Below are 12896 nucleotides of genomic sequence, written 5' to 3' on the forward strand. Positions count from 1 at the left end.
TCCTAATACTTCTTACAAATCAAAATATTTGTTTTCTTGAATATCCAAAATATCTTATATTATAGTTTACATAATCAGAATTTTGGGGGCTGGGAGCATAATAAAATTTTTGTTCAAACTTTTTTCTAAGTTAAATTCAGAACAATTATTTCTTGATCACAACATATAGGACAAAATCAGGCATTTTTGTATGTTGAATCATACACAAGAGCCAATTAGCAAACTATTTCACAGTATTAAGTTGAAAAGCCTTTAGTAAGGGTAAGGCATATGAAGTGAAAGCAGTTCAGAGTATTTGATTTGGTGCCCATAAAAAAAATCCAGCACAATTACACTATTTTATTAAAAACATTGTCTATACATAAAGATAATGCTTCACCAATTTAAAAAAACATCTCTCACAATTTACTCATTCCCCCTCTACGTATTGCAATAGCCTCCTGTAGGTACTCACTCGAACAACGTGCACACCAGAACCTCTTCCGTCTGCAACACTCAAGGCAACACTACCCTGGCTGCCATGCAGATCCCTAGAGCTGCCATAGTGAAAGCTGCTAACTGCAGCGTAATTGGAATTAAAGGACCTAGACAGCATGCTCTGAATAGAGAGGGGACAGATTTAACAGAGATTAGTGCAGCATGCATAAACCACAAGACATGTTATACATAGACTAATACACACATACTCCATTGTCATGCAAGATAAACACCATGCAAACAAAGAACAGTGCCGCTGTATAAAACGTATAAAAAGCAACTCAGTGACCCCTATCTACCTTAATTTACTGTAAATCAGCATGCAACCAACAGTGTACATAGAGAGTTACATGTAAATAAAGCCATTCACATGTATGTGTGTCTGGAAAAACAACACAGGTGCACAGCTTATCCAAATTTCTGGGTTTTCACTGAATATCCAACATAGAGATGTTGGCAAAAGCAGAAGCTGACAGTCAAGATGCACTCCCGTGGAAAACTGTTTGATTTTCTGTTACTATTTTGCCTCATTTTCCCCTGCTACTCGTACAGTTCAAATAACAATTTACCCAAAGACAAGAATTTGGGGGACTAGCTGGGTTTTCTTGTTATTAATACAATGTTGTCAATGTCCACCAGGCATTTCAGTAACAGCCCGTCCAAGAAAGTGAACAAGCCTCATTTGAGCAGAGAGAGGCTTTAAGAAGCATCGGAGGCTGTTCCTCTGTGACTGCAGCCACCAAAAAAGTAACCTAAGCTCGAGAACAGATGTGATACTGGTTTGGTTTTGAGCTACTTTACCTTGCAAAACTGACACCTGCAATATTGGTGAGAATATTAGAAAGAATAGCAGTAGACACATTACTCTCTTGCCATCATGGACTTTTGTAGTCATAAGGACAAAGCAAAAGACAGGGCAGAAGTAAAGGAAAATCCCCTACGCCCCCCCCCCCCCCCCCCAACAAATGAAGTAGACCTATCTTTAAGCAGTGACAAGACCCATGGTGACAGGAGTATATTAATATTGAAAGATACACCACAGAACACCAAAACCCAGCAAATTCAAAGCTTTTTGTTTTTATAAAGTTTCTAGATTTTTTCCAAGTCAAACAAAATGGAAAAAAATTCAACATACACATCATTTGACTAAGATATTTCAACAACTCTTACATGAATGAACACATTTTGAAGTTCAGCTGTCGAGCACATATACAGTCACATGCCTCTGCAGATTCGTACTTCTCAGATGCCCTGGTACCAGTCACTGGAAACCCCCTCAAAAGAGCAGTATTTACTGACACTACTTGGCTTTTCTTGGTCAAGGCTTACCTTTACTTTGGATAGTGCTCACTAAAACATCGAGCAAGAGGCTGCATTCTCCCCTTCTATAAACCTACACTGTTAGAAATTAGGTAAACTAAAGCTTTCTTACAACTTCAACACTAGAAGATATTCCCAGTGATGAATCTAGAAATACTCTTCCTCTAGCTATTTTAGCTAAAAATAACGGAAGGGAGAAACTGAGATATTTGACACAGAATGGTATCCACTAACTTTGCATTTCATCGTGGGCACAGTGAAGGCTGAACAATCTTAAAGAGCTTTCTGGAGCTTGTTCCATCAGAGAAGACACTTCCAGTAACTTCAGTTACTCATTAGTGGTGAAGAATGTTTTAAAAGCTATAATATAATCACAAAAAAATGGCTATGTACAAAAGAGCAGTGTTCTGCATATAGATCAGGACTTGGTCAAAAATCAGCCTCTAATGGAGCCAGTTTAGACACATGCAGCTACTGACAGTTTGGGGACTTATTTACAGTCTTTTTGAACGCTAAGAGTCAGAACATATTCTGTATTTTTTGGCTTATGAGAGAATTAACAACTTCACAGTCTACAGAGTGTCTTCTGCAACTGAGCTTACCAAAAGCATCTGCTTAGGAGCAGGAGGATAAACAGCAGAATTTACCTAGGAGAATTCCCACGGGATAATACTGTAGTAGCCCTTACTTAACAATCTGAATTGGTTGGAATCTCTGCATCTCGCAATAATTCTGTTAAACAAAAATCTCATCTCATCTCTCAAGTAACGGTTGAGACTGTTAATATAGAAACTACTTCAATTTTGCTTTTTTCTTTTTGCCTCATTTTTCTATATGCTCCACAGTTCTGCAGCTGGCACCTTCAGTGCAAATTCCTTATGGCCTGTTAGGTGTTTGCACAATATATACTATTGCTACAGTTCCTAGATCTACTATACGTGTACAACAAAAAGTTTATCCCAAATCTTCAGTGAGCTCCAAGTGCCACTGACGCTGGTTTAATATAGCTGCAGTTCACAACAATTTATGTTTTACCACATGCTTCTTATTTTTATATGAACATCCTCTAAGTGCTTTTCAAATGGATAAGGGAGCAGAGAGACTTGGGGTTCCCGTGTCTACTATTTAACATTCTTTAGTTAAATTCTGGACAGAAGCAGTTTGCTGAAGGTACTTGGAAACACTTAAAATGCTTAAAATGCATGTTTTTATTTAGAAATACTTTAAGCATTAAAAAAAGAGAAAGTTTTGTTTGAAATCTTGTAGAGTTCTAATAAAATATCAATTTATCCCAAAGAAAAGGAACTTTAAGAGGGGTCGGCATTAATTTAAGTTTCTGATCCTGCAAAAACATTACCTTCATTAAGGTACAGCCTTCCCGTTGAAGAACTACTACATATATAGAATTTCATACAGTTTAAATTCTACTCTCATAAAATGTTTGAAGGGTCAGGACGTGGTTGCTTACATTCAAGATGCACAAAAATTTCACTGCTTTGCGGAAGTGACTCCGTAAAATATCATTACAACACAATGACGCTTCAGCAGCCCATTCACAAACGGAGAAACAAGAGAAAACCAAAGTCAACATTTAAAGTTAACAGCTACTGAACAGGTAGCATTCTCCAATTTATTCTTGTCAAAACACTCTTCAGTCCACACTCTTAAGAACCTTTCAACACTTTTGTGTGTGTGCGTGCACAGACCCACCTAAGTTACTTTTCCTAACATATTTAAACAAATTTGGAAAAAATCTGAGGCCATATCAATTAAAGTATTTTCCATATCTGACAGAGAAAAAAATAATTAAAAAATATAATTTTTGTTAAACTTATTTTGATGCCTGAAGAGGAAAGTAGGCACTAATTTTATGAACTGATCTCTGATAGTTCTTTCTTAAATAGAAGGGGAGATTTCTTGGGGGGAGAAGGGAAGGGAGGAATCAACTTTTTATCTTATTCAATTAGTTTGTCAGCATCAATTTTATTAAGCATGTGAAAGACCATATAGCTCCCCCCCCTTTTTTTTTTAATTCTGAAGACATTAACCAATGTCAAGGCCAAATATGAAGGATCATTTACAAAATGATGAATGTTTTGAATGTTTTGAAAAGAGTTCCTTTAAGCAGTCTTCTAGCAGCAAGGGTAGATAAAAAGTAGAGCACTTAATTCCAGATTAAATTAGAATTGAAAGCAAGCACGCACCTGGTGAACTCCCAAGAGATCCACAACAAAAAAAGAAAATATTCACATGTAAGGAAAAGACAGTCAGGCCCAAAACTATTCTGCTTACTTAGCACATGTAAACGTGATAGATTTTTGCAAATAACTCTGTTGCAGGTATTTATTATTGCAACTTACAGATGACAAATTATTCTACCAAGCAACAAGATGTGCGCTATCCCAATGCTTTATACAGACAGTATTTCAGTTAAATTCCTAAAACAAAAGCTTTCAACGAGACTACAAAAGAATACTACTGCAACATGCTGCATACGAACTCTGGAAATTCACCTACTTGGAAAGAAAATCTGATAAAGTTACTACTGTTCTTAAAAGCTCGTCTGCGCTCTACACTTCGAGAGGCTGGGCAGGAGGGCGGACCTGACCGCAGGCCCTCCAACAGCTTAGCGCAGGTACGCGCTAGGGAGCAGCCTGGCGTTTACAGAACCCTCTTCAGTTTCCCTCCGCCAGAGGGGCGGCTTTAGCTCGCTGAGTAAGCTCCTTTGCATCATGCCACATCGATTACAAATACTGGCTCTTGGCTAGAATCCCTTGTGAATCATTTCTGCTGGACATCAACTTTTCCTATCTTAAATAATATACTATCTTCTAAAAGTCACAGGATAGAAATAGTAAGTATGTGACTAATTCAGTAACAGACTCAAAAGCATCACAGCGAAAGTAAATGCTATTAACCTACACTGCTGTGTATAACCACAAACAAGATACGCCTAATCTTGTATACCTGCTTTTGACAACACCATGATTAAAAAAAGAGTTAAAAAAGAGATGTCATTTTACATTTGTGGAAGTTTTTTGTTAAAGTCATTTCTTGTTCCTTAAATAAGAGTTTTTAAGTAAATACTGAAATTTCTTTCCGACTTCAAACACATTGGAATGTCTGGTTTATAGAGTAAGTCCACACAAAAAAAAGCTATTTTTCAATTACAAGTAGAAACCTCTGAAACCGTTATTTTTAAGAGAAGGAAGAAATATCCAATGAATTCCCAGAATTTCTACATTATCATATTTGCCAGCTACCATACAGGATCATAATCAGCATTTCCTTGAATTTCATAGATTAGGTCAGTCACATTCCAGAGAACATAAAATCAGACACAGACACATTCACTTTTTGTCGCAGAAGTAAATCTCAGGTTGCTAAAAGCTACTCTAAATCTAAATACTTCAAGCCAGAACAAAAGAAACACCTCCTAAATGACTGGGATGTAGCTAGAAAGACAAACAGGTATAGACACATAGATAAAGATTTCTAAGATATATTAAATTAGATTCACAGCTAGGAACCCCATAGCAGCTATACCATACCACTCTAGAAGGAAACAGAAATTAAGGCTTACATATAAATGTGAAAGAAAGTATGGACAGATGTAAAGGGAATCGAGTCTCATTGCAGTCAAGGTGACAACACTGCTATGGCATCTAGCACAGTTGCAGAGTCCAGTAACTTATTTACTATCATTCTTAACGTGTGAAATGCAGATGATATGAGAACAAACTATAAATGAGCTGCAGCAGCAGTGGACTGAGGTTTGGTCTCCATCGTGCATTCAGGGACTGCTGGGACTTTTTTTTTCCCCCACATTTGAAAAATGACCACACACACAGAGAACGCAAGATCAGAGAAGTGCATCTTTTACTAGGACTGGAGCATGGTGAGGTTTGTCATAGACTTGTGGGACATGCAAGGGTCCACCACACCACAGCACAACACAGTGAAAGCCTTAAAATATTTTGTCAGATGTCACTGAAACCTCACAAAAACAGGAGCTGCTGTTGTGCAGACATTACATATTAAGAAGTTTTCTATCACCAGAAGTTACACAATTTAAAACAGACCCATCCCTCCAAATACTCGGATTTCCAAAGGAAAAAAGCATGGTTGGAAGTCATTTTTTTTAACCATCTTTAAATATACTTCTTTAGCTAACAAAGCTATTGAAGTGTTTAACATAATCACAAGCCAACAACTATCTTCTTCCAAAAGAAACTGAAACAGAATAATCTATCTAGCTGGCATAATCAAATGTTAGAGGTACTTTGGCTGGTTCACTCCCTTCCCCTCCAAGAAAAAAAAAAAAAAAAAGAAAAGAAAAGTAAGAAAAGGGATCAGATTAGTGACACTGCCCTATACTTAGTGATATTTTTAACTTATTTAGCTAGATAGCATAGAGTACAGTCTTCCAGTCTCTGCTCAAATCCTCTGAAGATATATAATTTTTGAACTCTACAAATCAGCTCAGATTCTTGGTAGTGTTTAAAGTACATAAAGAGTCCTGTTCACCATATACAGCTGTATCAAAACCTTCTGTGATTTTCTGGAATGAACAAGATTTTTTTTTAAGTGTTCTTATCTCACAGCAATAAATATTCATTCAGCAATCTGACAAACATTCAAAAGACAAGTGGCTTGAAGGCCAATACATTCTAATTACATTTTTTTGCATTCTTCAGCAACCAATGCTGTAAACCTATGCTTCCAGCTTTTCTTTATTCTTAAGGTGAAGAAACAGAAAAAAGGTAGAACATAAAACCAAGAGGTATAAGGGAATATTTTAGTATAACGTGAATACAATGCTGCTACAAAAACAATGAAATTTACCTGGTCTAAAAGAGCTGACCTTTAAATTATTCTAAAGTAAGTGGACTAAGCTGGCAAATATGATGCGAAAACAACAGGGACCTCTTCTTCTCTGTGGGGGAAAAGTTAATTTAAAGCCTGCCATTTGACTACTAGTCATATATGCAGTACAAACTTCTTTTTATCCTTTTTAAGACAGTACCTGAAGCATATTTCCGCTAGAAAAAGCACCATTAAAAGCAGTGCAAAACACAGATTATTTAACTTCTTTCATATCCAGATGACAGAAAGCTGTAAAAAAATTAAATTATTATTTTTACCTTTTCTAGTTTTTTAGCCTCAATGTGTCGCAGCACCTGTTCCCTCCAGTCATGAGGGACTTTACTCTTTCCTGGGGGGTCTAATAAAGAATGCTCAGAGTTAACCCTTGGGTTTGATCTCTTTGAAGGACTAGTCCGTGAGTAATTAAAGTCACTAACTGACATAGTTCTTTCTGGTATTTCATTCACTGAAGGTCGAGCACTCTGTGGTCGGGGTACGTTTGGACCATCAATGCTGTATGTCCTGGCAGAAAGAGGTCTCTGATGCCCAGACATTACTGGTGGAGCTCTTCCCATTGAATGCAAATCTCTGTACGTTAAGTAGTCCCCTTCAGGAAGCTGAGCCCGCCTTGAGGGTCCCATATCACCAACATTTACAGAAGCTGTAGAGGTTACACTGCTCTGCCTTTGCAGAGTGTTTCTGGTTGCTCCTGGGAGCAGTCTGTCATTTGGTGGAACAGCCCACGTATCTATATGTCTCCCAGACATCCGCTGATGAGTGTTATAAGCGGTACTGGCTCGCACATTGTTATGATTGGAGAAATTCATATTGGCAGAATGCTTTACATAGCTAGGGGTTTCTGTGCTGTCAGACCTAAGCAGACGGGAAGGAGGTAAGCTGCCTTGTTCTACTGGGGTGCTTTGTTTCTGGGGCCACAGGGTGTCTTTGGCTGTTGCACTGGTGCTGTACTGAATGTTATACTGGGGAGTGCAGAACATTTGTGTGCCACTTGCCACAGACCCTCTCACCACATTAGCACCTTCAGGATTGTGATTTGAGTCAAACTTGAACACAGTTTTTGTAGAAGACATTAAATCAGTTGACGACGACGATCCAGGAAAAACTTGCAAAGGTTGATCATACAGAAGAGTAGCAGATTTACTTCTGACGATATTTTTTCCATCTGCACTACCAGATGCTGATTTAGCCACTGTGTTTGGTTGCTGAGGTCCATTGTCATTGACAATATCATAGATTTTCAGACTGCCAGTATCCATACTGGTGATGCTGTGAGATTTTACCACAGGACCACTTCTCTGCGGAGACAGATCTTCAGTGCTCTTTGAAACAGGCAGCTCAGCAGAAGAATCACCACCAACTATAGTGCTTTGCATTACTTCATCTCTGATAGGAGACTGCACTGCTTCCTCAGGATGACCATTTACTTTACTTATAGGATATTTATTTCCATTTTCCAAGTGCTCATTTTCTTCTTTCACATTGTTATTCAAAAACCCCTTTACTGATGCTATTTCCTGTGGTTTTAGTCTTTCTACAGGAACTGGCACTGCTTCTTCACTAGCCAGCTTATTGATATTCATGTTTATTTGGTCTAATTTGTGAGACTCCTCAGTAAGAGTGTTTAGATCAACACCTTTTCCTATCAGGCCTAATCTTTCTTCAATGCTTAATTCATACTCAGATAAATTTGTAACCTTGTCTTCCACATTAATCTCTTCTTCTACTGCAATGCTTAATTCACCTCCATTTTGCAAAAGATTATTCAAATTTTCATCTTCTTGTCTGGAAAAAAGAAGCAACTCTTGAAATAAATTCAAAATAGAAATACTATATTCCTGTATTAAGAACAGTTTTAGAAAGATCAGTCATTATCATGCAACACCGCCATATTGTGTGCAAAATACACGACAGAGACTAACATACAATCAATTTATGATTTGCTATCTTATCATCAAAAAAACATCAGACAGTTCAGTTTGACAATTCATTTTTGGGTCACTAATTATGAGATTATGCCGTGATTTCAAAAGGCTAATTAAATTCAGCACTAATAATTAAAGACAGCTAAAGAGCTACAGAAGAACTAAGTGACAATCACTCAGATTTCTTATCAGAGTCTTCCAAGTTTCAAGACAATTTTTAGACAACTGCTTTGTTTCTATTAGCACTTTTTAACTAGAGAGTATATTTTAACTAAAACTACAAACAGTAGCAACCTTTAAGCTCATGGTTTAAGATGATTATAAAAAAATTTTAAAAAGTTGTGTTAGCAATCAAATTGATTTCCAACTTCAGAGAAAATAAAAACACAGTTTTTTAAGTAGTGTATTAGAAGCATACAAAATATCAAGAAGGATGAAATTATTATAACTGATTATTAGAAGAAATGGGAACCATGTTTTGCACACTAAAATTTGCCTTTTTAAGGCTTAGGACAATAAAATTCAAAGCGAATGATTCCATTATTTTACATTAAACAGATATTTTAAATATGTTAATAATAACAATTGATAAAGTAGTAATTAAAAGGATACACATGCAGTATGAAATTTTAACAAACATCTCCATTGCACTTGTTCAGTGGCATACAGTATTTTACAAACCTGATTTTGGATAGAACAGCTGCGTGCGTTTCTTTGTCCGGAGAACAGAGAGAAACATCTTGGCTACTATCAGTATTTAAGGAAACAGAATCCGACATTCGAGAAGGAGAGGAACAGTTGCTGTTATTTTGATTGCTGTTGTGGGTAGCTTCATCTGATACGGAATCAGCATCTTTTAAATCATCTGAAATAGAAATTTGCCGCTGTAGTTATAGACACATACTTTTTTTAAAAAATAAAAGTGTTTGAACATCTTAAAATGAAACATTAAAAACCATGTATTTTTTTTTCAGGAATACTTATTACAGGAAACTAATGTATAACTAACTTATAAAACCTTTGCAAACTTTGTATAAACTGACAAGATGTTGGCCAAAGTTCCTTTTTTTTGAAATACTTGACCCTATGTGAACAGCCCACACCTATTAGTGAAATTGAACCTGTTCCTTTTTTACAAGTTTCCTTGGCATAAACCAGTGCTACACTATATAACATTTCCCTTACAGTACCTATTGAATCATGTTTGTTTTTATGATTCAAAAGTTTTGAATCACATAAGTCTATCAGCCCTGCTATCAAAACAAAGCATACCGCTTCACATGGTTTTGAAAGTATACACAGTTCCTGCTTTTGAACACTGTATCATTATCAAGTAGTTGTTTATTAGACCAAACAGTCTGGAAGTAACTAGATCACTGGATGAGGTCTATATACTTTTATAAATGGAATTAAGAGGAAAATGTTCTTCCGCATAACTGGAATCCAATGCATTGTCATGCTTTGCTGACCACTTAGGACAGTATTCTCAAAATCATTTATACCTATGCACATTTACTCTTGCTTAACACATGCATGCTTATATTACATCCACAGGAAAAAGGCTTCAAGTCAGCTGTGATTTTGACATGGGCAAAAAGTGTACATACCAGCGCATTTGGCATTTATAACTGTCTTGATGCAAAATGTTAAAAGCACAAATTTTGTGAACCTTATTATGAGCTCCAGAGAAAAGAACAAACTTTTGACCTAGCCAGCCAAAAAGCCCAAAGATGACTTTAATAACCATCAGTCATCTTCTGCATGCAAACCTCAGTAGCGCCTTCTTGCTGCCTCCCTGTGGTCTTTCTTTATCCTCACTATATCTTATCTTTTTAATTGTGATGGCCACAACCACCTTTTGCCCTGGAAAGAACTGAACTAGGATACCATATAAAACAAAACAGAACTTGATCTCCTAAATTACGCTTTCTCCAAATCCTAAATCATTCCTTGCTCTAAAAAAATGCTTATCCAAACTGAAATTATCTTTCAAAGATATAATATAAAAATGTACTTAAATACAATGATCTAAAGTTTCTTGTGAGAGAAAAGAAAGGGAAAAAAAAAGTAAAGTGATTTTGGATAAAGAGTTGCCATAGAGAAGTTTATTCTTAAATCTTAGGAAGTGACAACATCATCTCTGAAAGAGTTTAAAGAGGAATATTGTAGCCAATAGCAGCCATAATCCACAAACAAAAACCAGGAGGAGGGAGGAAAAAGGAAATTTAGTTAAGACAAAAACCACTTTCTGAAATCCTTTTCTTAGAGGTTTCTTCAAGAGTGTTTAAGCTAACAATCCCTCCTCTGCCCGTCTGCTTTTTAAATTGATGGCAAGAATCCAAGAAAGTCTGGATCAGTAACACAGCTGCTTTCCCTACTGCATACTTAAGGATAAGATACTATAGAACTTTTTTCTGCTTCCATTGCTTAACTACAGAATTGATCATCTGTCTTCCAATTATATTATATGAAAGTAGATTTGATTTGTGCATTTTAAAAATAGACACCAGGTCAAGTTATTATCACAAACAATTTGTTATCTAACCTTTTTTGTTATTGCTAAGAGCTACCACTTTTGGTTGGTTCATGGAAGTTTCTATCAGCGGTGGACGCATTTCTGCCATTTTCATCTCTTCATCAGAGGAGAGTTCTTCTGATTCCTGCTAAAGGAAAAACAGCTTTATGCTGTGCACTGCACAGAACTGCTTAAAGGTCAAGTGCTGTCTGAACTGTCACCCACCAAACAATAAACTGGAAAAGTACAAACAAGCAACATAATGTAGGCTTACTTCTTACAGTGAGTGTACTTATTTGTAGTACAAATCAACTGAATTTAGTAACTTTTGCCACTGAATTATCTTTAAGAAACAGTATGTGCAGAGTTGGTCTGTTTCTGATGAACTTCACAGGAATAACTGTCAAGCTGGTGTTAACCTTAACTATGAGAACTAGTTGGAGGAAGCAGATGAAGCCTCTGTTCCACCATCTAGAAGAGCACCTAGAAGAGTACTATCTAGGAAAGAACCTAAAGAGATTGAATTCAAGTCAGAAAGGCATATCCATCGTTTATAATCATCAATGACAAGAATAGATCTACTATCCAGACATTAATGTGAACGTGTCAGACTTAGAACATACTTCTAGTAATAGACTGGGAAGTATCTATGCTACTGAGTAATGTTTTTCTGTCCTGCTAAGAGTGGAAATGGGTATAGTTTACTGCTTTTCTCTCTGCAGATACTTTTCATGTGTTGTAAGACTGCTATTGGGCATCTGCTCCCCCTGCCTTCTGCCCCAAAGGCATCACACTTTTAGATGAAAGGACAACAATATTTTCACTTTTCTTTATAAATTCTCCGGGCTTTTGATTACTTTTTTTAAAAAAAGAATTATTCTTCCTTTGGACTCTATCCAACTGGTCTCCACCTTTATTGAATTTCAGTGCCCACAACTGGACATACTACTGTAGCAGAGGTCTTAACTGTGCTAAGGAATTACCAGTTTACTCCTGTTAAGACATATCAGTGAAGTTTGCCTCTCCTCCCAGCTGCCTACAGTGTTGACTCCCATTAAGTTATTGATCACTGAACAATGGAACACTCCAGATGCTGATTAGCTAGATATTGGTTTTAGAGGAAAAAAAGATGAACTCAAACTGAACAGCTTTATAGCAGCATTAGCAAGATAGTTTTAAGAAGGGAGAGGTATGTTATGTGAAAGGACTGAACAAAGGTTGGCTTGTGTAGTCCAGCAAACAAAGATCAAGAACAGCTTAGGTTGCTATCTTTAAGTTTACCGTAATAACCTTTTACCAAGAGAATGAGAAATTACTTAATTTGAAAGCAACAATGGTGCAAGAATAAAGTGATGCTGAATATATCTGAGCTAGATATCAGTAAGTTTTTAACCATAAGATGGAGCTCAATGCATTTACGAGAGAGATTAACTGATAAAGCTGACTGCAAGAGCAAACATGCGACTGAATTCAGCATCTACTTCCAGGCCTGCATTTCTATTATCTTCCTAAAACCATTATTTTCAGTAAGATTTTCAAGGGGAAAAAATTATATTTGTTTTCTAGAGTGAAAATTTCATTCTAATAAGCATGCTTCCTTTTACAAACGCTACAAAGCCTATGTCACAGAGGGCAAAAAAGTCTTCTGATGCTCATTTTTCTTACAAGTTTCAGAAGGTTTAACATGTAAAACCTGTTGGAGCACCAGCTTTTCCATGATACTAACTACTTGGCCAGTTCTTTAGACTGCAGCAGAGGAGGACAAATCTGAGCAA

The 12896-nt window shown here is 36.6% G+C and overlaps 1 protein-coding gene across 6 annotated transcripts in view; it reads right to left on the reverse strand.

Annotated features, from left to right (window-relative positions):
• Positions 1-12896, reverse strand: part of ERBIN (erbb2 interacting protein) — a 114509-nt gene that overhangs the window by 8183 nt on the left and 93430 nt on the right. For 4 of the 6 annotated variants that reach the window (XM_062598979.1, XM_062598976.1, XM_062598980.1 and 1 more), the window contains 3 exons: positions 11152-11269; positions 9288-9471; positions 6942-8466 (listed from right to left, as the gene is read on the reverse strand). In XM_062598979.1, coding sequence (XP_062454963.1) covers positions 6942-8466; positions 9288-9471; positions 11152-11269 — 1827 coding nt within the window. Of the gene's footprint in view, positions 1-454; positions 599-6941; positions 8467-9287; positions 9472-11151; positions 11270-12896 lie in introns of all 6 variants that reach the window. The other 2 variants (XM_062598981.1, XM_062598978.1) reach the window with 2 other exon arrangements.

The sequence above is a fragment of the Rhea pennata genome, chromosome Z (assembly GCF_028389875.1).
Source record: "Rhea pennata isolate bPtePen1 chromosome Z, bPtePen1.pri, whole genome shotgun sequence".
NCBI classification, from domain to species: Eukaryota; Metazoa; Chordata; class Aves; order Rheiformes; family Rheidae; genus Rhea; species Rhea pennata.